The following is a 27,033-nucleotide window of genomic DNA, read 5'->3' as shown; positions in this document are numbered from 1 at the left end:
ACGGTCCCACTTTGGAAAGGTTTTTGGTGGTCCACCACTGCAGAGAGCGATGGGCACGACCGTCTACCAACACCAGATCTGTCAATTGACCCTGGGCCTGGTTCCATTGGCGTGCTAAGCACTCTTGGAGAGGACGCATCTGGAGTCTTGCGTGAGGTACTATGAATATGCAAGAGGCCATCATTCCTATAAGTTGCATGAACACTCGAGCTGGAAGAGAGTGCTTCTGTTGAAATTTGGCACGTAGAGCCTGAATGCTTGCTATCCTGGCAGGACTGGGATAGGCTAGCGCTTTTGAGGTGTCTATGGTGGCACCAAGGTATTGTTGTACGTGGGACGGTTGCACATGGGACTTTGCGTGGTTCACTGTGAAGCCCAGTTTGTGAAGTAGTTGGATAGTGGCGTTGAGTGTGTTGTACACACTGGTTGTATGAGCTGGCCTTTATGAGCCAGTCGTCTAGGTATGGGAAGACGTGGATGTGTTGTCTTCGCAGGTGTGCTGCCACTACCGCTAGGCACTTGGTAAACACCCATGGTGCTGTGGTGACTCCGAATGGGAGTACTTTGAATTGATAGTGTTGACCGTCCACTACAAATCTGAGAAACTTCCTGTGAGCGTTGTGAACAGGAATGTGGCAATAGACGTCCTTGAGGTCTAGGGTGGCAAGGAAGTCGTTCTGGGAGAGTAGGGGAAGGACCTGCTGGAGTGTGACCATGTGGAAATGGTCTGAGTGTATGTAGTGGTTTAGGGGTCTGAGGTCCAGGATGGGCCTTAAAGTGTCGTCCCTTTTTGGTATGGGAAAATATAGGGAGTAAACTCCCATGTTTTGTTGGCGGACAGGAACTGGTTCTATTGCATTCTTTTGTAGGAGGGAGATTACCTCCTGCTTTAGAAGTGAAAAGTGTTCCTGTGACATTGGGCGCTGTTTGGGTGGAATGTTTGGGGGGGGTAGATGTTAGTGCCAGGCAGTAGTCTGACCGAATTATCGGTGTCACCCATCTGTCTGAGGTGATGGTAGTCCAGACAGGAAGGAAATTGCGGAGTCTGCCCCCGACCTGAGTGGGATGGTTGGGGGGGGGGGGGAAGGTTTGGGTAGGGGCCTTATAGGAAGTGAAGGCGCTGTCGGAGTAACCTCTGGTGTTGCTTCTAAAGGAAGAGCGGCGAAAGGAGCGCCTGGGAGCTTGCGTAGAGGCGCTCCTTAGGCTCCCATAGATTTTGCCATGTCGGTGTCCTTTATCATTTTTTCAAGGGCAACGTTGACGTTGGGGCCAAACAGATGTTTCTGTCAAAAGGGTGGTTGAGGATGGAACTCTTCACCTCAGGTTTGAAACCTGAAATTCGTAGCCAGGTATGCCTACGCAGGAGGACGCTGGTGTTAATTGCAATAGAGGCTGTGTCAGCTACATCGAGGGCGCAACGAATGGAGGTGTTGGTGATGATTTTACCCTCCTGGTTTAGCTCGTTGGCCCTATTTTGGTATTTGTCAGGGAGGTGTTGCATTATGGCTTCCAGTTCATCATAATGTGCCCTGTCATATCTTGCTAAAAGTGCTTGGGTGTTTGCAATGCGCCATATGTTGGCAGTCTGGGACGCTGTACGCTTGCCAGAGGCGTCCGGGAGTTTGGACTCCTTATCGGGTGCCTGGGAGTTTGCACGCTTCCTCGCATTGGAGACAACTAGGGAGTCTAGTGGTGCGGGGCCTCTGATGTAGGTGGGGTCTGTAGGGGCGGCCTTATACTTTTTCTCAATGCGAGGGTTGATGACTCTGGCCCTGACTGGGTCTTTAAAGACCTCCGGTGCGCGCTTACTCCGTGGTACTGTGCAGCCCTATGGAGCAGTTGGTTAAACCCCATTGTGTCTTCAGGGGAGGGGGGGTTCCGAGATGACTTTCGGCTTCGAGGTGTGGGAGTCGAGGGCCTTTGGTTTTTTACTCGGCTCCGGGGATGGTGTCGGTACCGAGGAGCTAGTGCCCGTCTCTGGCGCCGAGTGCTTTGGTGTGGAGCTAGGCACGGAGGAGGAAGAGGCAGTCTTCTTTTTCGGTGCCGATGAGTGTTTCTCGGCACCGACGGCAGGCTGGCTCGAGCCCGAGCCGCCGGAAGGCTTGATGGGCTTCTTAACCGGGCCCAAAAGCGAGGTATGGGAAGCAGTGTCATTGGTTGTGCCTAGGCCCGAGGGCAGAAGCGTGACCGAAGCCTTTTTCGATGTCGTGGAGGGTGGGGGTCGATGTTAGTACTCACGCCACTCTGTGCCGAGTGATGTCCTCGACATCGGAGTGGTCAGCTTCGGAGGCGCTGACGAGGCCCTCTTCGGTGTGCTGCTCTTCCGGAACATAGACGCCTTCTCCGAAGATGTCGTTAGGGATCGAAGTCGACGAGTGAGCCATTGTTCTCCTTGCTCGTCGGTCCCGAATAGTCTTCTTCAAACGGAAGGATTTGCAAGCCGGACAGTCTCTTGCCTCGCGTTGTGGGGAGAGGCAGAGGTTGCATACCTCATGGAGATCGGTGTGGGGAAACCTCGACCCACATTGAGGACACTTTTTGAATGGCGTCCTTTCCATCAGCCAGGACAGGAGGCCAGGTAGGCCCGAAGGCCTTCGTCGATGACCGGAATCGAAGATTCTAATGATGAGTTGCGTAGAGTGTGGCGATCGCGATCGAAACAATACCGTCGAAAGGGAGAGGATTGCGCGCCGATCAGAAGAACTGGAAACTGTTCCGAACTGGAGCGTGAAGAACACACCTGAGCCCGATGGCAGAAAAAAAACAATCTTGAGGATGGAGCGGAAACCCATGCGCAATATGATCCAAAGGAGGAGTCGCATACCTCGTGACTTCCAAAGACTTTCCAAGAGAAAAACAACTGCAATATCCGGGCCCAACACCAGATGCCGATCTATGCACAGTGTGTAATCTGCAGCTCATATGCCTCGAACAGTACATTTTACAGTTTACAGATTATAAAGCCACTTTTCAAAGTGCATTTTCCAATCCACTGAGGGAAATCAGCAAACACCAGGTTCAGGCAAAAAGCTCTGCACATGGGAATCACCTAGTAAAACAGCATTCAAATGTGGACAGCATTCTCCATCCAAAACAAAATGCCCAGCACAACCCACCTGAAACCCTGTGTTATACTAAACACCAATAAACTAGTTTACCAGGCAGAGCACCTCCAAATAAATGAGAGGACACAGAACTTCAGGGTTTGGAAGTGTCTAGCTGAGGTACAGTAACCCTAACCCTGAAATGACTGGCAGAGCTTATACTCACCCTCCAGGAGGTCGGAGGCAGATCCCAGACAGTACTCCATGGCCAGCTGAGATTCCCAGAACAAGAGAAAAATATATTAGGAGGAGGTCATGTATCTAATGATACTTTGCAGGCAGATAACTACCACAAGACAATTGTACTGTAAATATACTGACTTTAACACCACTGATGAGGTGACAATGCACACTATAGAACGGGTAACAAACTAAACAATGGTCAGAGTTCTGAAACAGTGTGGGCTAGGCGGTAAACGTTCCTGTGTTGTTTACAAGTGACCAGAGTGGTGTTCACATCTTGTTTTACGTCGCTGCGCCAAAGCATGTGTTGATGGGAAAAGTAGTAAGCGGAAGAACACAATTTTTATTTCACTCTTATACCTGATAAAGAATGTCTCTTTGTAATCTAAAGACAAGCGAGTGACAGAGGTTCAGCCCAAGGCATGCACTGGATACAGGAAATAATGAATGGCAAATTATCTACATACTCCCCATATTGACTGATAAGCGACCAACAAGCATGCACTGTACACTGCATGCAAGCACGCTATGGAGGTGTGCCGAGGATTATCCATCAGGAATGCACAGGAGGAGTGAAGTAATAGTAATGTGCTTTCCTGTCGCTATCCGTACACGACAAAGAAGCAGTCCAGAGAATGATGACCGGTAGCTAGGAGGAATACTCCATAGGGTACATCCACAACTGACTGAGGATTAGCCCACGACATGCACTTGTTACCACCATGCGAGATACGTGTCCAGTCTTGTACACTCTGGAATAGCATAAGTGATACTCTCAGAAGTGCCCAAGTTCAAGGCAAGAGTAAATGATCTGGGGGGCTCAGCAAGAAGTAACAAGAGTTTGCGCTGCACTGGATTCAGTAAGGCATTATAAAAAGGCTTTGAGAAGTATTTACAGGTACTGTGTGCACCAGGCACAGATTTCCCTACTATGGATTACCAATAGAGAGCAGCACCTGCCCCACTACAGAGTGAGGTGGAGGGGGCACAGATTAGATTTTGGCAGGCATAACGATGTTGGGCCTAATATGTTGTACCTGGGGCCTCATGGTGAATTAAGTTACTTATGCTTTACACCTTAGGTGTGCTACCTATGAAATGGAGATTATCATGCATATAACGTCATGACAAGTGCCTAGTGGCACAGTGATTTATGTGATCGTGGTCTAAAGTGTATTAAATCTATCTAATACAAAGGATATTTTGTAATATTACTTTATGTGAAGTCCCTGTTTGTGGTGTGTCTAAAGTCTCACTGGTGTGTGTGTTTTGCGCAAACGCTTTACACATTGCCTCTGGGAAAAGCCTGACTGCTCGGCCAAGCTACCAAGGAGCGAAGCAGGGGTTATCTTAAGTGTTTAACTCCATTGCCCCCGACTAGAGTGGTGGGTTCTGCCTGGCTTAGTTGCATACCCTAGCCAACCAGAAACCCCATTCCTAACATCAGCTAAATTGGTTTCTCTCCTATGTTTGATTTCCTGAAGAAAAGTATCTGATGTCCGGGCATTAGACATCACTGGACGAGTGTTTACTTCAGAAGTAATTATGTTCCACATTTCAAGATGAACAAAAGCCAACTCTTGTGTGGTCTAATATCTGGCTGTTCCAGATTCTCTGAAACTGTGCGTTTTGAGATGCATTAAGGCTTACAAAGTCATGACGGAAGATCTCAACGACAACTCCTTATTGCTATCAGGAAAAAACACAGAGGTGTGTCTTTTCCTACCATCTCAAGATGGGTTGGATGGGCATGCAAGAAGCAGGCATTGATACAAAGATGTTTGAGGCACATTCTACCAGAAGAGCAAGGCTTCTGAAGCATTCTCTCTGAGGGCACGTTTGGAGGCCATGATGAACGCAGCAGGTTGGTCACCAGACTCCAAGTTCAAGCGTTTCTACTTTAAGCCACTTCCTAGCATGGCAACTCTGATGATAGATAAGCTTTGAACTAATAATGGCCCATACCAAGTAAACTGCAGAAGGTGGGTCCAATCACAATGAGATCTTGCACCAAAGGTTCCATTTGTTCCAATTCAGTGTTGCTCCTAAATACAACAGATTAAGTGCAGGATGCCCTTAATCTCAAAGAAGTCATTTGTGCTTCAGAAAGTGTGCATTTATTTGAAATATCAGTATATACCTGATGGTATTCTAAAAGTATCACTACCTCCACTGAATCAGTTTTCACATGGAGGCTTTCTGCACCTCCAGCCTTCTACCTGGAGCTTGGAACCCTCAGTCAAGTTCTCATCACACCTTCGCTCCTTGCAGGAAAATGTTACAGAAGTATAAGAGTGGTCCAACAATCTATATTTAACAGATTCACATTATGAGAAGACAGATTTCCAAAATCCCAAATAACATTTCATTGCAACATGTTAATCTATGGAAAATGAAAATGCTGGAGAGGTTGTGAAGCATAGATGATTTGATGATACTATGATACCCTATCAAACACTTAATTCACCTGGAAGTCAGAGCCCCTGCATTAGAAGCAGAAGTGTCTTCCTGTGTGAAAGAAGGGCCATTGAAAGGCATGTTGTAAGTTACATTTGATGCTGGGTTATCTCAAACATGTAAAGCAGGGGCTGTGTCTGGTTTTCTTTAAAATGTACCTCACATAAGAAAGACTGAAGAAGGGAGGAGTATTTCTGTAACATATTTGTCCATGCCACATAACAATCCTAAAATCGAGGGGATGATAACAAGAGCAGAAACTTTGAAACAGATGTCAGTCAGGTATTGTGGAGATTGGTAGATGCTGAATCTTCCAGAGACAACCGACCTTGAGAGACTGGGGCTGTGGAGAAAGGTGGAATGCCTAGACTACATGTGTCTAAAAAGTCAGGGATTCATGAGATGTCTGAATGAACGGGTCATTTAGCCTCAGTAATAGCACGTGCAAGGAGAAGGTTTGGATGTCTACATCAAACACTTGAAGAAACATTTGACAAATGATACTAAATTGTTAACATTAGATGCATCCAACAAAGTATATTCAAAGGTGAAAGAGCGGTTCTCCTCTTTACCCTACAGTGAGTGACAGGACTCACCAGCCGGGTTATCCACAGCCCCTTTCTGGCTCCACACAGTTATTTATGCTGCTCAGTACCTGGCACATGACATGGACGATGGGATCAGAACAGCTTTTGCAACTAAGCACATAAATGCATCATAGGCCCATCAAGCAATACGCTAACCCGCCTGAGCCAACACCAACATAGCTGTCTATACAAATGTACCTCTACATACCCAAGCAGTATGTTCCCGCAAGTAGCAACCTTTGTACTCAATGGTGTTGGGATGTCGGAGCTTTTGCAGAAACTTCACCTCTTTTATGATGTCTTGCCATTTCTGTACAGGGAAAAATGCATAAAGATGACACAAATATGAAGTACACTTGCACAAGTCTTCAATAGGAGGCAGATCTAGGTACTAATAGGAAGGTTACTTTGGAAGAGTGGGATGAGACCAACTCCCTTTTGTAACCAATCCGGTCATAGAGAAGCTTTTGAACACGGACTGCTGCCCTTAGTCTATGCTACAACAAAGCATAAGTGCTCCAATTTAGAATGACCATTCCCAATCATATGCTACATAAATACATAGCATACTTGAATGTTCCTCAAATAGCCCTGCAGCCTAAAAATGTATAAATGGAGTTTACAAATATTTTACAATAAAAACAAAAACAAGCACAAATAATAAAATTCAAGTTCATGAAGTAAAAGAAAGCATGATAATTCCCAATTATCTCGTTTACAGATTTTGTTCAATGAAGAACTGGCTTATTTGTGATCCAGGTTTGGCAAAGAGTAAAATAAAATAAATTAGCAAAGGGCTGTATTTGTCAGAAAAGTTCAAACAGCCAGAAGGAAAATGTTACTTACCCTGTAAGCATCTGTTTGAGGCATATAGTACTGTAGATTCACATGCTGTGCGTACTCCAGCCATCTAGTGTTCGGCTCGTATGCATGTAAGTCAGGAGGTATAGTGATTCCACCCATGACTGGTAATGCAGATGGGCATTGGCTCCATTGTTAGATTGTTTTTCCCACCCAGAAGGAGAGGACGTAGACGGAGCACAAGGATACAGTAAAGAGGACTGTGATAAAGGACAAGGAATGTAGAAAGTACCAAGACAACCAACTTCCCAGGGGGTAGGAGGATGGGCACATGTAAATATACAATACTAAACGTCACAAATAGATGCTTAAAGAGAAACAGTTTCCGTTTGTGGCATCTGTACCTGTAGATACAGATGCTGTGCATAGACTGTAAAGCAGTCCTCCCATATGCAGTGGCTAGCCCCATGATTGCACAAAAGACTGGAAGTGTGCATGTAAGACTGCCGGGCCAACTATAGCTTTGTTGATGAGCTAAAACATCCATACAGTAATAATTAGTGAAAGTGTGGGGGGTTGACCAGATAGGTGCTTTGAAGATGCCAGTTATGGGGATATTACTTAGGAAAGCCAAAGAAGTCCTTTTAATATCGAGCCAAGGCAGCGCATGCGCAGTCCCTCAACACATGCCGTATCTACTATGTGGGCTTTCATCACAGCCATCGCTTTCCACATGTTCCTTAATGTGCTTTTCTAAATTCCTTCCTTTTCATTGATGAAACTTTGCTTTTTGTGCCGTCTTTGAGTGCGTTTTTCACTTTCATGGCGCCTGCCCATTACATGTCCCCCTAAACTTTGGTTTATTTATGGTTTGGTCAGCGCACTCTTATTCTTAGAATTGCTCCCGCGCCCTTTGTCCACCTGATCCTGTACACGTTCACGAAGGGAGGGAACCATTGCTGTAGTAGGATCGGCATTTGTGATTTTATTTTTGTTCCATATTTGGTGTTGATTCCCCATTGTTTAATTTTATTTGTTACAATAGCCATGTTATTGTGGGTATGGAGAAAGCTGACACAGACTCGAACCCAGTTCCTCAGCCTCAAAGTTGGCAGCTCTGTATGTTTTGCCACATCGCTAATTTAAAAAGCAAACTTATTTTGATGACCGTATCCATTTTGCATGCCTTTCTCATTTAAATTTTAATTATTATGCTGTTCTGCCAGATTTCCTGTGAAGCGCATTAGGCATTTCAGCCCCTCCCACTCTCCCTTGTGGCTGGTGCTCCTGTCCCTCACCCCTCCCGCCACGTTACTGGTTAGTCTTTTGGTCCTGTCTTCATGATTACAGCACAGCATGGCAGGCTCGCAGTGGGAGATTGGCTGTTTCTGGAGACAGAAGACTAGTGGTATGGAAATGGTGGATTCTGTGAATGTGGAGAGAATGGCGGAACCCAACGGGCTGCCTCGGGGTATCTCGGGAGCAGGAGGGTGGGCCACTGTGAAGCTAACGCCCAAAGAGATGGGCGCGCTGATGCACAGAGCGGAACGAGCCAACCCTTTTGCAATGCAATAGGTCTCGCATTTATACGAGTTTGAGCTATTGGCATTGTAAATGACAGTGCCTTTTATTTAAGTTTAAAAAAAAAAAACTTAAATAAAAAGCATTGTCATTTACAATGCCAATAGCTCAAACTCGTATAAATGCGAGACCTATTGCATTGCAAATGCTTGTTTCCATTGAAACCGCAGCCTGAAAAGTGCAATTAATTTCCGCCACCCCCCATTTTCCTTGGTCACAAGATAGTTCCTGACGCCAGAAAGTCTGGGGGTCATACGGGCAGCAAATTGAGGAACAAGGCGGCACGAATTCCTTACAAGATCCCAACTGCACAGCCCCCTTCTCCCCCTGCTCTCCATCGAAGTTTTCAAAATCCTACAGTATTTGGGGGCGGGGCGTGAGCGGCGCATCGCTGGGCTGTGAAACTATGTGAAAGACTGCAGACCTGCACCGAGGCTGCAGGAATGTGCACTTTTACATGATATATGTGTGTGGATTATTTTTGTACTTTCGGGTGGGTGGGGGACACAGAATACAGGGCTGCAGTGCAAATAATTTCCTAAAAACGTGCAATATACAAATTCAGACTGGGAAACGAAGTGCTCGAAGTTCTGTGGTTCGTATGCGTGTAAATTCTGTGTGTTTAAAATCGCAGATTAGGGTTCTAACAGGTAAAGTATTGCCTCGCTGGTGTGAGTTCGTTATAGTCAGCGGGAACATGTGTAGGGTTCCACCCTGGTTTCATGCGTCTGGTAAAGGACCTCTCTGAATGTTGCTCACTTGTAAGGTCTTACATCCCTGTGCATCTACTTGGGTGGTGGTGGCAACGAAAGGCTGGCTGCTTGTTACTGCCTGCGGCGTGCTGTGATGCTGCTATGTGGTTCGCCTAGGGGACAAGGGGCGTCACAGGTGACTACAAGTTGCGGATCAGGTAATTGGAGGGATTTGAGCTTTTTAAAGGCAGCAAGAAAAGCGGTCATATGTAGGTAGTCAGTGGAATAAAGGGTGCCCCCATTTATTTACCAGTTGCTTTAGATGAAAATTCGGAAGAGAGTGGTGCGCGGAGGGAGGGGGGGGGGGGGGGGGAGGTGTTTTCTGTAAAACTTGTAAAAGAGAGGGGGTGGCAAGGTGTTTTCTGTCCCCAACCTCCACTTATAACAAGCTGTCGCCATTGTGAAACAAGCAGGAAGTGGGATAAGGGAGGGGGTGGAAAATGGTGAGCACTTTCGCAGCGGCTTTGATGTTCTCAGTGGCCACGCGGCTCACTGAGAACATCAAAGCCGCCGCGAAATGAGCTTTTGTAAACGGGGGATTTGAAAGTGCAAACTAGTGCTTTCAGGCTGCCAAATGGTGCGCTCGCCCGGCGCACATGCACTGTATTTGGAGGCCTGAAAAGCACTAGTTTGCACTTCCAGATCCCCCTTTTACAAAAGCTCTCGCGAGAGCAGCGCTAAAGCGCTGGCTCAGGCGAGACCTAAAAACGTTTTGCTTTACTGCGCATGGAGGTGAAAGGAATTCACAAGCAGTCTTTTCCCACTAATGCAGCAGCCTCCGTAGCTAGACACAAAGCGGTCAAATGGCTCATCTCTCACTCTTGTAACTTTTTTTTTTTTTTTATAATTATCATTCAGTCCAGTATGCATTGAAGCACTACTTTTGTTTAAGCATCCCTTGAAATGAGTTCACAAGTCATCCATTGTTGGCAGCTGCTAAGGAGAAACTTCGTGTTTACCTCTTCTTTCCTGAACACCTCCATTTAAAGGAGGTCAGTGATATGTCCTCATCTTGTGAAAGGAGTGCGAGAGGCTATGACAATTGGTCAGTAGGGCAAAGATGGGTCCACATCACATAGCCAGCATGCCTGTTTTTTGTTTATTCAGACACAAATCCATTTTGCTTAGAAAATAAATAAACAAGTTGGGCCGCTCCAATGTGAAAAGTCTACAAGTAGAACCCCCCATTTTTCAGGTTCTACTTCATGGGAAGATCTGTGCTATCGATTCACTGGACCACAATCACACGACTGGTTTGTTTATCAGCCTTGCTAATTAAAAGTGAATGTGTTTTGCCTACCTGTGAGACTGGTGTTCTATTCCCCGTGCTGATTTTTGTCATCAGCCCACACAGCTTCCTTGCTGGGCTCTAAAATTATCTTTTGCAAGCACCTTTTGTTTTACAAGTGGCGGTTGGTAGCTTTGAGTAGTAGTTGGGCAAGTTATAGAGGTGGGCAGAGCCAGTGAAAGCTCAAGCCTCAAGCATGGCTCTGGCTCACCTCGAGGTCCTATTGGAACGTCAAGCCAATAACAAGGCGAGCTTACATGTGGCTGCGGCATGCCTCTCTCTACCCACAATGTGGCTTTACAGTCAAAGCAGCCAATTGAGGAAATGGGTAGGAGTCTCTGCCTTGGCTCAACTTCCTGTGATTCAGGGCAATTCACTTAATCTCCCCAGGTCTATGAAAAATTAATGTCACCTTGGATAATGTAAATTGCACTCATGTAAAACGATACACTAGCTTGGTTGAGTTTGTGCTGTATTTTAAGAACTGCAAAAAAATGCCCTGAAAGTTAAAAATAAAGCCTTAACATAAGGAACAATAAATAGAAACCCATCAACTGGCCAATTTATACAAAGTAAAACCAGAACACCTAGATAAATCACGGCTCCCCAACATAAACTCTGTAATCTTAGGCAAATATTTCATTTCACCAAAACTTTTTTCTTCGAAATAGAGTATGAAATTAAAATACCAGTTATACAAAACTATCACTTTTAATAAGGACTTCACTGTGCAAAGCTATAATGTGTCCTATTATGGTCAAAGCATCTACATTTTAAAGGAATACACTTTTTAAATTTTGGAACAGACTATCATATTTTACATTGTTTGTTGTATGATTTACAAGGCAAACACTTGCAGGGATCGGATCGTGCACAGGCTCTAAGATCCAAGCCAGACCCTTGGCTCAGCTCTGGATTGGCTTTCCTTGTAAATGTGTTGGTTCGTACACTTCCAGTGGGCAAACACTCGCACAATCACTTCCACCCATCTTTAGGAACACACTCTCGTCTCTCGCACCCATCCATTCACAAGCATACATTCACACACAGTCACACTCTTCCATTTACAAAGACTCGCACACATACTCAAGACCCATCCAGTCACAAAGACTTGCATAGATACTCAAGACCCATCCATTCAGACTCGCACACATACTCAAGACCCATCCATTCACAAGCAGACAGGCACACAAGCACTCACATCAATCTCTTCACAAGTACCTACACTCATTCACACACAAACTCACACTAACACCCATTCACAAGCATATACACGCACACACTTGTGTTCGCCTATTCACAGCACATGCATGAAAATACGCATACATACACACACAAACCATTCAATATGCCACTTACCGGATAAAACGGTGGTGGCAGCACCAGTGAGTGGCGGAAGGGCAAAGCATGACGGCTCAGTAGAGATTTGGAAGCTTCAGGGGGGAAGCTGGAAATGTCAGACTCCACCACAACCGCTCCTTGGCTAACCAAGGTCACAGTTTAGCCAATTAGAGGAAGGTTTTCAATAACAAGTCACAAGGAGGAGTCGTTTGTCTTGTATAGTAGTTCGAGCTCCTAGCTTGACATTCCTCACTTTCCAATGTCTCAATATGGTCCCCTCCTTTATTGCTAAACACATGCCCTTGTCCCTCAAACACCCTAGTTCCCATATTGTCCTTACAGGCTCCTACATTTAACCTTCCCCCAATTATTATTTTTTTTTTTAAACTTCATTAAGCAATAACAGCATCCCATATTTACCAGAACAGAACCATGAACGTGTTCACCTCCATTGATATCACTCAATTTGTTTTGTAAAAAGTGTATTTTAGTTTTTTTTTTCATACTTTCATGAAGTTAATACGCGAGTACCTTTCGAGCTAAATGCCATTAGCTGGACCATTTGTTGTTTTGGCACGTACCAGGGTATAGCAAGATATGTTGTTGCTCATACAACACACAGAGAAGGAGAATAAAGTAACGCTTGCAAACGCCTCAGCATTTTCAGTCTCCATACGGATATCTGTATGACCTATAGGTCAATGGTTCAAAAACTTGAAACAGGATCCACTAAATGTTCCATCATTTCAAAGTAGTTAAATTGAGATGTGGTTAATAGTAACATCTATTTTAATTCTTAGAAAAAAACAAAAGCGATCTGTGTCAAAAATAAATGATATGAGGGCGTGGCCAACAATCGAAGATGGCTGCTCTTTGTAGCAGCTCCCATTACTCTGCAGTAATCCCCCAAATTCAGTTAAATTATCCGAACACCACAGCAATAAAGTATTAGTCTGTGCCCTGCAGCCTCCTGGGAGCTGGTGAGCGAGACTGCAAGCGGATTTGGCCATCACAGGGCCTGGAGTGGATACGGGGTAGATCCGCAGCCTCGTGCAACTTGACGAAGCGGAAAGTCGAGAGCTGTCGGAAGCGCACACAGCCGAGGTGCCCTTGATTGGGGGCACTCCCGTGAAAGCAGACAGCTATAGCACAGCACCTGGGAGCATGGCGATGAGTGAGACAAACCTCCCTCCCTCCCTCTTTGACCCGAGTGAGTGCAGCAGACACCAGGGACCCATGAGAGAACAGGCTGCAAAGATACGCAGTGGAGAAAGTTGAAGTGCGCGCGGAGAAGGCGCTTCCGGAGCTCCCCAGTGCGTGCTTGGACCTGATCGACCCACGGCTTTGGTGTGAATGGTGCTGCGGCGCCAGGCCTGGGGTGCGGCATCTGTTCCTTTGCCACAGAGGTCTTTCTTCCGCCAGGGCGGGCCCGAGCAAACATCGGCTGCAGTGCAGCCCTGTGACAACATACCCAAACTACGAAGACCTCCTGCTGCACACAGCCGCCGTTCAGAAATGGTGCCGGTAATGACAGAACTGGGCTCTCCTGGACGATGATTCACGGGTGGAAAGATAGCTGCCATTAACCCTCACTTCCCACGAAGACACACTATCCTGTCGGAGGGACTGTAGCCCTCAAACAGGCCCTGCGGTGGTGTACCCCCTTTACGAAAATTACACCTAAGTGGATCGCTGGGGGCCCAGGCTGGAGGACCATTGCGTAAATTGGAGGGAGGAGGAACCCGCTAGAAGCCCGTTGCCCAGCCACTGAAGGACAGATACCAGTGGGTGTGCTAAATTGCGAGGACTCATTGGACTTTTGGAGAACTGCCCTGATGGGAAGGTTTTACTGGTTTTAGCCTTCCGGAGATTGGAGACCTCACCCCTTGGGGTCTGCTAGGAAGAGACTCGGAGGGTCCTGACACCACGTAGTGCTGTACCCTGCACCACCCCATGTGTGGTCCATGCAGAACAGAGCAGGCAAATTGGGTCTCTGGGGGAGGAGAAAGGAAAACTGACAGGCCACAGGGTAACCTTCACATGGCACACTGGCAGGCGGCAGCGACTACTGAAGTAACTGCCCCTCCCTCATTGTAAACAGCACCACAGGGAACTGCGTGGAAGCCTTGGTGTGATTCCTTAATAATGACGGTGGGAGAACAGGCCGCACCGTACACCAAACCATGCTCGATAAATATATCCAGCCACGAGATCCCACTGGTACAACAATGGCAGAGGACCGGGGTCTCCCGGACAGAGGAGGCGCCCACCCTTGTAAACGTGGTGGCAGAAATACAGGGCATCTGAACGGCCCTAGAATCCAAAATTGACTCAGTCTCGACAGAGGTAAACTTGATATGAGCAGATATGCGCAACGTAGGAGGGCATGTCAAGGAGGCGGAGGAATCCATTGCAGCCCTGCAAGTTCACAAAAAGTCAGATCAGAGACCTGTGTTCTCCCACTGATGCCTTCGAGGCCAAACTGGAAGACTTCGAAGGTAGATAAAGAAGGAGTAGCGCCCGTCTAGTAGGAGTTCCAGAATGCTCTGATAGCCCTTAATTAGATTTATTTGTGGAAAACCTCATACTTAAGCAACTGCAGCCACGTGGCCATTCAAAATACTTTTCTGTCAAAAGGGCCCATAGAGCCCAAGGTACCCCACCAAAACCTAGTGTGCCGCCCACCCTACTATAGTGAGCATCTATAACTACTGTGACATGGAATTCTGAAGGCTGCCTTGGTGAAGGACTGGGGTCTTCCCTGGACCTTCCCAACCAGTTTGGAATGTCCACTGGAACCGGGGTGCAATGCCCCTCACCCGGAAGGACTAGATCCTTTAATAGATTGAAACTTGAGCTCTCTAGAAGCTGATGATAGCATGTGGTAAACATTATGTTTTTTTCCACAGGGGGGGTGGCGGAGTAGCTAATCAGAGGTATCAGCAGCTATCCACATTTGCCATTTATACCATGCTAGGGGGAGGCAGGCAGTCTGCAGAGTTGAGGGGGCGGAAGCTTTAGGCCTGCCAAGCAGGGAGGGGGGCTATTATCGGGGTTTGATTTTCACAAACTGCCTTAATTTTTTATCAACTACGTGGTCCTCGTTTTACACTGACCCAGCAGCATTTCAGAATGCCCTTTGATGATCCCCATTGTCTCAGGGACTTGCACTTCATCACAACTGCGGGCCCCCAGTGGCCTCTGCACTTGGTTCTCCCTTCTGATGCAATCCACAGCTTCACGCTGCATCAAGGAGGGGGCCTTAGCCCATGGGCTTCACACATACTTTCTCCTAACTAGTTCCCCATGGCTGCCACACAGGAGGCTCCTAGCTTTAAACTCCTCTCTTGGAATGTCAACGGCTTGCGGGACAAGATTAAAAGAAGAGTGTAGGAAGCTGGCTCTGTATGTACTATACCAAAGTAAGGTATAAGGTGCATAGAGGTGAGTGGAACCCCAAAGGTAGGCAGAGGTTAAAGCAGATAATACCGTACTCTTTATTTGTGGTGAGCAGAACAAATTTATCAGAGGGTAGTGTTAAGCATTTGTTACACACAAGAAATTATGCCACCCACTCAGTCTGAACTCAGACCAATTTTGTTTGTAAACATTATTTGGTTATTTTATTTCTAGAACCAAGCCAGGCCTGGTGTAGGTAAGTGAAGTAATACTTTGCAAGATGTATGCAGTGAATTAAGGTGGAATTCAGGTTTAAATGCAGTTGGTTGATTTACAGGTAAGTCAACAGTCAAAATTACTTTTCAATTACTTTGCCGATTACTGTATACATCACTTCTTGGATTACTTTTTAAATTACTTTTGCTAATCAGTGTGATATGCCTAGATATCACACTGACATTTCCTAGACAAAAAGGTAAGTAATTCAGTTTTTGTATATTTGCGGTTTTTCAAATTTTCATACAAACCAACTCCACACTTAAAATAATTTTCTAAGAAAAGCAATCAATGCAATCCAATGGGAGGAAATGAAGTTATCGGTTTACAGGTAAGTACTTGGTTGTGGGAGTCGTATTTCTGGGGTTAGAACCAGGGTCGAGGATGCACTCTCAAAGCACCCTCAGCGGCACTAGTGCGGCCGGGTGAAGAGTGCTGAGGGCGAGGCCCAATGTTATCCAATGGGGGATAGGGGGTTTCTTCTTGGCGGCTGCTCACGAACAAGCCCACAAGGTTGTGGGAGCAAAGCTCCTGGTGCTAGGCTTAGGGCAAAGGGGAATCCGATTTAGCACCCAAGGTGAACCCAGAGCGGCACAAGCGGGCCAGATGCAAGCTGCTGGTATGGCGTTGGGAGCCCTGTTGATTTCAATAGAGATTCTCCGGTTGCAACAAACACTGCAGGCTCAGGGACGAAGATCTTCTGGAGGGGACTACTGTTTGGAAAGGTAAGTTAGGATGCCTGGGGATGTTGGGACACGGTCGGTTAGGCCACTCAAGGACGTGGGACGTCAGGTGCAGGGGTGTCTTTAGGTGCCAGGTTTTTCTCACCGGCTCCGGTCGGGGGGGGGAATCCTCCAGAAAGGTGCTGCAGGTGCCAGTTGGAGACTTGAGCCAGGTCAGAATCGCCGGGGAGACCTCCTCGTGGTGTTGGGCCACTTAAACTCAGGCTGTGGGCGTCGGGTGGACAGTGGTGCAGACTCGACGGTTTGGCGGGAGCCAGAGTCAGTTGGTGCGCAAATCCGGTGCTCACGGGAGACAAAGTCTTGGGTTTAGAAGGCAGGGCAGGTCCTCCGGGTTCTTGGGGGCTGCTGGCTGCAGGACACACTGAGGTTTTGCAGGAAAATGTTCGAGGTTGGACAGGCCGGCAGGGCTGGGGCCAAGTCAGTTGGTGTTATCTTCTTTCAGCAAGGCTTCTTCTCTCTTGTCTGAGGAGGCAAGGTTCGGGTTGCCGTTAAATACTAGATTTAGGGGCGTTACAGGTAGGTACAGGTCGGGACCAATGGGTCCCTTCCTTGGGGTGGGTACACCCCCTGTTATGCCACCCTCCAGTGAGAGGGGGCCAGAAGCCGCACTCTGGTTGGCTGGGTCCCCCCCATCTGCAAGATGGCGGGACTGAAAGTTGTGCTTCACCTCACCTCCTCCACCTGAGGGGTGGAGTTGGCATAGGTGCGCACACCTCTCCTCCTATCTTGGTTTTCCCGCTGATTCTCCCGCCCAAAGTGGGAGTCAGAACCGGTGGAGGCCAGTCGCTGGGAGGAGCAAATGGCTGGAGTAGCTCACAAAGGCGGCAAGCCTTCGAAGCCTCCTCTTCGTGGACCCTGCCCATCCTGGAGGAAGAGGCTTGGCACCTCGTCCCACGATGTGCTTTGTTTCAGGACCCCAAGAGCGGCAGGCTTTCGACCCAGGGGTCCAGAAACATGTCTGGTGGTGGCAGCTGGCGAGCAGTCACTTAACCAGGACACTATACTTGGGTCGCTTTTCAGGATGCCCTCCGATTGCTTTTTACATGAAATCCCACACTGGCATCAGTGTGGGTTTAATATGCTGAGAAGTTTGATACCAAACTTCAGAGTTTTCAGTAAAGCTATTATGATGCTGTGGAGTTTGTAATGAAACTCCCAGCACCATATACTCTTTATGGCATTACTGCATTTGCAATGTCTAAAAATTGGTCTAGACACTGTAGGGGTACAGGGCTCATACACCTGTACCCTAACCACTGGTATAGTGCACCCAGCTAGAGGGGTGGCTTACCTATGCCAGGGCAGTGGATTGTAGGCATGGCACCCAGAGATGGGGAAGGAGAAGACGACGAAGAAGAAGCCGACGACGACGAAGACGACGACGAAGACTAAGAAGAAGAAGACTAAGAAGAAGAAGACTAAGAAGAAGAAGAAGGAGGAGGAGGTGGAGGTGGAGGTAGAGGTGGAGGTGGGGAGGTTGGGGAGGTGGTGGTGGGTGAATGTGCAGGGCCTCTATGGAGGGCACAATAAGTGCTACAGCCCTCAGAGGCCTTCCCTGGTCACAGTGCCCATGGTACCTATGGTACCTTTTATAAGGGACTTACATGTGGCCAGAGAGTTGCTAATTTGGTTTTGCAACAGTACAGTTTAGGGAAAGAACATAGGCCCTGGTTACCAGGTTGGCAGGAACCCAGGGGACACTCAAAGTACATCAACAGTTTTACAAAAAGTGGGGGCAACCATGCAAAAAGTGGCACTTTCCTACAAGGAGTGGCACTGTAATATTTTAAGCACCAATCCCAGAACAGTCCTATTACAGGAGACACACTAGCGGGGAAGCACCTACAGTGCTGAGAGATGGGGTTATAAAATGGCAGGCCATGCAGGATACACAACAGGGTCCAGTGGGGTTGGCATCCTACTGCATACATCACTTCCATTGATTATACAACACACCTGGTAGGACCCACATGGCGTTATGTGGTGATCTTGGGGCAGTGGGAGGGCCAGACCCTTAAAATTATCTCCCTCTACATACCCTGAAGCTTCATGAGGCAGCCTTTGCAGACCTGGGCACGCTCCTCCTCTAGCTCCTGGAGGAGGTTGGTTGATAAAGTGCGACCTTATTGCAACTGAATGATGTCAGGGATTGCTGGCCTTCTCATGGGCATAAACAACATGACGTCCATTAGCAGCCTGTCAGCGCCTGGTCTCGTGAACATGTGGCGCACCTTCAATCCCACAGCACAACAGAACACATACCACTCTGGAGCACACGGTAGCCTCTAACGGACTGATTATATGCCAACACTGACCCAACAGCTGCGGCATATTAGGGAGATATACCACCTCGTCAAATACATCTCCGATCATTCCCTAGTCTGTGTAGACTGGGGTCCTCTAGTAAAAGCCACATACCAGTACTCCATCCCTGGTACTTCAAGGTACCAAGCAGGACTTTCTGAAGCTGCTGAGTACTACTTTCATGAAAACGAGGGTTCGGTGGAATAAACGCGGTCACTGTGGGAAGCATATAAAACTGTCTTACTGGGCCAGTGTGTGACATTGATAACCAGGCACAAAAAGAAAAAAAAAAAGAAAGAGCCTGGATGGAAAAACTCGGAAGAAATTCGGGAACATGAAGTCCAGCTCACCTGACACTAGCGGACATACTCTACACATACTGCTGCTAAAGCTAAAAGAATACACGGTTGTGGCGATGGAGGCGGCTCGTGTTTGCCACAGAGCAACACAACATCGCCTCACCAAAACCTTGTATAACTTCAAACCCAACACTAGATGGCAGGGGTATGCAGAGCATGCCATTTATTTACACATGTTCAGGCATATGTCTTAATCTTAAACCTATTCTTTAAAATAAGAAGGTGGCTGGCAGAGAGAGACCCAGAGACAGACCGAGAGAGAGAGACCGTGAGAGAGAGAACCTGTGAGGGAGAGACAGACACACAGAGAAAGAATGCGTGCGAGTGTAGATAAATGAGAATGTGTGTATAGGTAGACAATGTTATGTTACTACAGAACTGCCAATTCACACGGTGCTACCTTGTGTCTCATGATATTTGTTACACAGTAACATGGCGAAAAGCCGCAAGTTGGAAACCCCTTTGTAGCGTTGGTTTCAGGCTCGTGTTTTAAGGATCTGCACAGACAATGTCCATTACAGACTTTTAAACTGACCCAGCTATCAGCGGCAGAATGAGAGGCTTTTTTGTTTCTTTCTTTTTGGAGGTAGAAAAGGGCATAAGTGCTTCAAGGGCAGTGCTGGGCACAAAGCTGTCCCCGCCAAGGCCACGCAACCCTCCTCACACAGTATGAAAATCTTGAAATTAGCAGGTCTGTTTTTGATGTTTGTGTAGCGCATGTTAGACAATGTTGTGGCCCTGTACCTCTTGTGGGGGTAAGTGCGGTGTCCAGGTTGTGAACTGCCCTGCTGCATGAACGCTCTAGGATGCTTTTGCGTGTGCAATCTCGGCTACCTGATGGTGCCATTACGTGTAGTTTCAGATGGTTTAGAAACCAAGCGTGGACTAACATAGCTAGTTAAGTTACCACACATGCAGATTAGTATATACAACATGCTGTCGCTGCTGCGTGTGATGAATGTCATGCATGTGCTCATAGGCTGGTAGTAAAAAAGTAGGGGGTACGGTGATCAGGTTTTGAAAACCAAGAACCGGTACCTTCCACAAACATGGAGGTGGGAATACAATTTTGGATAGACAAAAGAGGACAGAATGACTTAACTGACAACACTCGCAAATATAGAAAGTGCAGACTGTGATGCACTAAGGGGAACTAAATGATTGTGTGCACAAAGTAGCATAAGTCTTAAATTACTTTATACCAATGCCTGGTAATTAGAACTTCACTGAAATGCATAAAATTCTGCCTCCCTCTTGTTTACCAGACTATCTCTGAAAACCAATAAATGTGCTAAACTTACTAAAATAAGCCAGGACGAATGGTGGAAAACCAGGACCATCCTAGAAATTGTGTGACACCTTGTCACTATGCAAGGATGAAATGTATGGGTGTGGTGTTCAGAGTGACATTTTTCCAATGGTTTACTGATTGACTACTTACATTTGTAGCACTCACACAACTGAGAAATCTCTTGGCTAGATTGTCCCTGGATTGTGGTGGATGTGCATGTGAAAGGGGACAGATATCAAAATATTGTGTTGCATGTAATACAATAAGCATGGAACAGAATGAGAGGGTGCAATGTGTGTTATGCAAATTGTGCACCATGTGCACTGAGGTAGATAAAGAGGACTGGTGCGTCATATGATTGAGGTGAATACTGTTGCTTTCAAGAGTGCTTGGCATTGGCGTTTTCACTGATGATTGAGTCAGTATTGAGTCTTTTGTGCATAGCTTCGGTTTGTGTTTAATGCTGTTTAGGAGCAAGAGGATACATTTCAACATTTGGCTTTGTATTGTTGGTGCTTCCAGTGTCTTCTGTGAATGCTGGCTCTAGTTTATGTTGTATAATTGGTGCAGTGGTGCATATCTTGAAGTTTGAAGGAAGGAAATCAGCAAAATGTTTTATTTTGTTCACTCCAATGACCATTTTCTGAAGTCAGAAAGTTACTGGAAATTCTTGAGCATGGAGAGGCAAAGTCAAACTGTATGAGGATGCAGTGAAAACCAAAAGTTCTCATTTGCCAAATGGTTTGAGTTTAGAGTTCTAATTTGTGGCTTGGTAATTGATACTCACTTCCTTTCTGGCATAGGGAGATTTGTGTCCTCAGAAACATCGTATGACCTGCATACACAAGGCCACAAAACATATGGAGATGCCACACATCAGGCTAAGACTAATCAAAACCAAAAACCTAAAAACAATGGTGAGGCTTTACTAGTAGACAATGCAATGCGGACACAGCTGAGAACATATTATAGCTCTGTTGAGGAAGGTGCATATAGCACTGCCTTACATAAGACATGGTGAATCAGTAATAAGAACAATTGTTACTTACCTGTAAACAGGTGGTTCTCCAGTATTGGTGTCTTTCATAGATTCACATGCTTGAATATTCCCCGTCGTCGGAGTGGGAGTCCCACGGTAAATAATATAGCAATATATACAGTCATTATATATATATATATATATATACATATACATAAGTAATCATATAAAAACAGAGATATAAGTAAGTGATAAACATCAAGAATGTACCTATATGAAATCTCCATAGAGATACATGGAAAGAGAAAAAAGACACTCGTAGTCTATCTCTGTCATTATGTTAGTCCAAACTACGGCCAATCAGGCGCCAGCTCCTCTCTAGAACCTTCTCCTCAGAGCACCTCACCTCAGATTTTCGTAGCACCAAAGTGACTTCAGAGTGTATGAGGAGAAGAGAGCCTCTGAAGGGAGGAGGGAGGGTCGCATGTGAATCTATGAAAGACACCAATACTGGAGAACCACCTGTTTACAGGTAAGTAACAATTGTTCTTCTCCAGTATTGGGGTGTCTTTCATAGATTCACATGCTTGAATATAGAATAGTCAGCAGTAACAATTATCATTGTTTCCATAGTCATAACAGCACAAAAAAATTGTAATGCCAATCAATATCCTTATATATATGATATTACTGAATATCTATATAAGTGTAAATGAACCATTATCTCAACGGTACATGGAAACAATATGGAGGAGGGAAGGAAGAGGCTCACCTTATTTAAAAAGATTGTGAAGCACTGCCTGCCCAACTGCAGCATCCTCCTCGTTTAAAGTTGCCAAGCAGTAATGTTTCGTAAACGTATGTCTGCTTGACCACGTAGCTGCTCTGCAGATCTGATGTAAAGGCACTCCAGCAAATAATGCGGTTGAAGAAGACATCGCTCTAGTGGAGTGAGCCCTCACTGGTGACTGCAATGGCTTGTTTGCCTTTTGATGGCAGAAGACGATGGCTGCTGAAACCCAACGTGCAATAGTTGGTTTTGTCACTGGACGTCCCTTGTGATAGCGTCCATAAGCTATGAAGAGTTGATCAGTCTTCCGTAAAGAAGCTGTTCTGCTGATGTAGAATTTTAAACATCGTTTCACATCCAGGGAATGTAATCTCTGCTCCGCAGGAGTTTGAGGATTAGCAAAGAAGGTTTTCAAAATCACTGGTTCGTTAATATGAAAGTCTGAAGGCACCTTTGGCAAGAAAGTTAGATTTGTACGCAATACTACAGAATCTGGTTTGAACTGTAGGAAAGGTGGATTTATGGTAAATGCATGAATGTCACTGACGCGACGTGAAGACGTTAGTGCCAGAAGAAGAGCCACCTTCCTTGTTAGATACTTCAACTCGACCTTGTGAATAGGTTCAAACGGTGGCCTCATTAGTTATGCCAATACGATGTTTAGATGCCACAATAGAGGCGGGCGTCTAACAGGAGGAAATTTGCGAAATAACCCCTTGAAGAACTGATGGATAATCGTTGAAGAACAAAGGGACGTCGAACCATCCTGACGGAAACAGGAAATTGCCGCACGAAAAACCCTCAAGGTTGCATGAGACAATCCAGAGTTAGCTAAATGCAAGAAGAAACGGTAACAATTGTGGCGTGGAGTGAAACGGGTGAACCCCATTAGCTGCACACCAGTGGCAGAATCTTTTCCACTGTAATTTGTACGTTTTTACCGTAGAAGGAGCCCTCGCCTGAGCCAAGATGTCTCTACAGTCCTGTGGAATGTCTAAATGGGCAAATTCACAGTGCTCAGGTTCCAAGCTGATAAGCTCAGTGAGGAGGGATTCGGATGACAAATTTTCCCCTTGCTCATTGTAAGTAGATCTGTACAAGGATGTAGAAGGATTGGTTCGCATTGAGACAGTAGGAGTAACTCTGAGAACCATGCCTGCCGAGGCCAACGGGGGGCTAATAGAAGTAGATGGCAAGGTTGCCTCCACATCTTCCACAGGACACGAGGTATGAGTGGGATTGGAGGAAAAGCGTAGGCAAACAGATTGTACCAGTTCATCAAAAGGGCATTGCCCCGTGATCCTTGGTGGGGATGCCAGCTTGCATAATCTCGGCATTTCCGGTTCTGTGGTGTGGCAAAGAGATCCAGTTGTGGGCGACCCCACCGTTGAAATATTTTCTCCAGAGTTGGCTGATGTAACTCCCATTCGTGGGTCGATGAGGAGGACCTGCTCAGGGAATCCGCTAGAATATTGGATACCCCCGGTAGATGAACTGCTGCAATCGTGATGTGACGGTTGAGAGACCAATCCCAGATCGACTGGGCTAGTCGAGACAGTTTCGGAGATTTTGTTCCGCCCTGCTTGTTTATATAGTGCATGCAGGTTGTGTTGTCTGTCTGTATTAGGACTGATTCTCCTTGGATTAAAGGGAGAAAGGATTTGAGAGCCAGAAATGTAGCCATGAGCTCCAACCTGTTGATGTGCCAGGCTTTTTGGCATACTGTCCATTTTCCCTTGATTGATAGATCCTCCAAATGAGCACCCCATCCTTCTAGAGAGGCGTCTGTTGTTATTGTCATGTCTAGTACTATTGACAGAAATTAAATGCCTTCCGTTAGATTTAACGGTTGTGTCCACCACTTCAGCGCCGACTTCATCCGATCTGTGACGGTTACGAGATCGTTGAAAGAACCCGTAACCTGACGCCATTGAACATCCAGTTCTTCTTGGATGGGGCGTGACCGTAATCTGCAATGAGGGATCAATGCAATGCATGATGACGCCATTCCCAGAAATGACTTTAACAGTCTTACAGAAACTGATCTGTTTGATCTGAAAAGGGTTACCAGTCGGAGAATCCTTTGAAGACGGTCTTGGGAGAGAAGTGCCTTTGCTGACACTGTCTGCAAAGTTGTTCCCAGAAAATCCTTGTGATGAGAAGGCTGTAGATGGGACTTCGTGGTATTTATGGAGAGCCCTAAGGTGCGAAACACCTCCTTGCAAAGACGTGTGTGCTGTCGAAGTTGCACTTCCGATTGTGATTTTAGGAGACAGTCATCCAGACATGGGAAGATCTGGACACCCTGGAGACGTAGGAACGCTACCACAGGGGCTAGCACCTTTGTAAACACTTGAGGGGCCGAGCGAAGCCCGAATGGTAGTACCTTGAACTGGAAATCGTTCCGACCCACTCGAAAACGAAGAAATTTCCGATGTTGTCGTAGTATGGGGATATGAAAATATGCATCTTGGAGATCGATTGTTGCCATGAAATCCCCTTGTGAGAGTAATCGCAAGATCTCTACAAGCGTTAACATGCGAAAGGATGGTTTCTTTAGAAACCTGTTGAGAGCCCTCAGATCTAGAATGGGTCTCATTCCCCGTTCTTTTTGGTGATAAGAAAAAAATCAGGAATAAAATCCTTTTCCTGTTAGAGATCTTGGTACTACCTCTATAGCTCCTTTGTTTATTAGAAGTTGAACTTGATGTAACAGTTCCTTGAAATGAGCCGGTGGTGGTCCGGTAGGTGGTGTGGGTGGAGGGAATTCCATGACCTCTAAAGTGTGACCTCTTTCTACAATGTCCAAAACCCAACGGTCCCTTGTTATGGAGGACCATTGAGAAAAGTACAGAAAGATTCGACCTCCAGTTTTCTGGGACTGATACAAGTCATTGTCTCTTAGGGGTGGAACCCCTATAAGAGGATTTTCCTCCGTAAGTCTTGGAAGACTGCTGTCGAGAGGTTTGCTGATGGTAATAGGAATAACGGTTGGAAACCTGGTTATATGGTCGATACTGGTTGTTTCCTCTTCGAAAATTAGAGGAGGTGCCGCGTCCGCGTGCACCCCGAAAGGGCTGTTTCCGAAATTGTAATGTGCCCAGAGAGCGAGCAGTCTCCGTATCCTTCTTTATCGATTGGAGAGCTTCATCCACATGATCTCCAAATAAAGCCTCTCCGTCATAAGCCATGTCCAATATTCTTGCCTGTACTTCCTGACGAAAGGATATTGAGCGCAACCAACCTTGCCTGCGCAATACCGCTGCTCCAGCCAGTTGACGGAATCCCATACAGGCGATATCAACTGCACAGTCTATCATCTCTGCAGATGTACTCTCTCCCTCCTGGAGTAGCTTTAGGGCTTCACTCTTGGACGGTTCCGGCAGTTGTTCAACTAGCGTTGATATATCCGCCCATACTTGACGGTCGTAACGGCCTAAGATGGCTAAAGCATTAGCCGCTCTCACAGTGGTGGAAGCCATTGAAGAAAATTTTCGCCCTATGGCATCCAAACGACGTCCATCACGATAAGGTGGTGCAGTGATGGCCGACGCAGGGTTTCTAGCCCGACGTTGCGCTGCCTGTGTGACCACAGAATCTGGCTTTGCTTTACCAGTAAGACACGCTGGCGCTCCTAACGGTGACTTGTACTTTTTTTTTTTTTCTTCTTCAATCTGGGCCCCTGTGCTGGAAGGCTATTTGGGGTCTTCATAATCTTTTTGCCTTCCTCCCAAATATATTTGATTATAGGGATTTTAAAAGGTTGATTTTTGAAATCGTAAAGGAAATAATCCACTTCTTTATGCCCTATCCATTAACTGGTGAAAACTTGCAATATCAACAGGTGGTGAGTCACCAAGTATCACTGGAGAGGGAGATGGTGTTAGAGCATGATAATCATCCCACTCCGCCATACCATCATCATCGCCACCATAATCGAGAATCTCACCCTCCTCCCTGTCTTGAGGAATTTCTTCTTCTTCTTCAGTAGCATGAGAAGGTACTGTCCGAGTTGAAGAATGTCGCAGCGGTAGTGAAGGTGTTACCACAGATGGACTTGGAGCCGGCACCGGTTCCGATATAGTTGTTGGCACCACTGGAGGAGGCGGAACCACAGAATCTTGTGGTGATAAAGGAAACCGCCGATTATAATCGTCCAACATGAGTTGAAGATTTGTTATCAGAGATAGTGGTAGCGTCGCAGTTTGCCCTTCTGTAGGAATTTCTTCCTGATAAAATTGTTCCTCATCCTCACTACTATCCTCTTGGCATTTTATTATTAAATCTGAGGGACTGCGTGCCGTCCCAAACGATTCAGGTAAACCTTCTTCTGAATCTTGATCTGAATCAGTGGCAAACAATGGTGAAGGAAGATGGGAATCCTCCAACGATATAACTTCACCTGACATATCTGGTCGAGAACTCGGTGGCAATGGTAACAAAGGAACAGCGGCAAAAGACGAAGTAGGTGCTGTAGACGTGGAAGAAATGTGATTTTCTTTTTTTTTTTAATGACCTCTGAGCAGAAGTCATCCTTTTTAATCTTTATTTTCACTGATGAGACTGCAGTCGACGGGATCGGAGACATAGAAGGTACTGAAAACATCTTTGTAGACGGACTTGTCAACGGAACCATCGTCGACGGGCCCTTCGCCGACGGGCCCTTCGCCGACGGGCCCTTCGCCGACGGGCCCTTCGCCGACGGGCCCTTCGCCGACGGGACCTTCGTCTGAAAACTGGGAAGTGGAAGCCTCAGCAGCCTGAGAACTATGTCTCGTGGGCGACAAAGCAGTAGTCA

General features: G+C 46.5%; 1 protein-coding gene across 4 annotated transcripts in view; it reads right to left on the bottom strand.

Moving 5' to 3' along the window:
• Positions 1-27,033, bottom strand: part of TAOK2 (TAO kinase 2) — an 867,950-nt gene that overhangs the window by 495,204 nt on the left and 345,713 nt on the right. For all 4 annotated transcript variants that reach the window (XM_085618801.1, XM_085618799.1, XM_085618802.1 and 1 more), the window contains exons 7-8: positions 6,540-6,641; positions 3,271-3,316 (exon numbers count right to left, since the gene is read on the bottom strand). In XM_085618801.1, the coding sequence (XP_085474927.1) occupies positions 3,271-3,316; positions 6,540-6,641 (148 nt within the window). The remainder of the gene's footprint in view (positions 1-3,270; positions 3,317-6,539; positions 6,642-27,033) is intronic.

Source organism: Triturus cristatus, chromosome 7 (assembly GCF_964204655.1).
Source record: "Triturus cristatus chromosome 7, aTriCri1.1, whole genome shotgun sequence".
NCBI lineage: Eukaryota > Metazoa > Chordata > Amphibia > Caudata > Salamandridae > Triturus > Triturus cristatus.
Note: the sequence above shows the minus strand (reverse complement) of the source record. Positions and strands in the feature narration are given on the sequence as shown.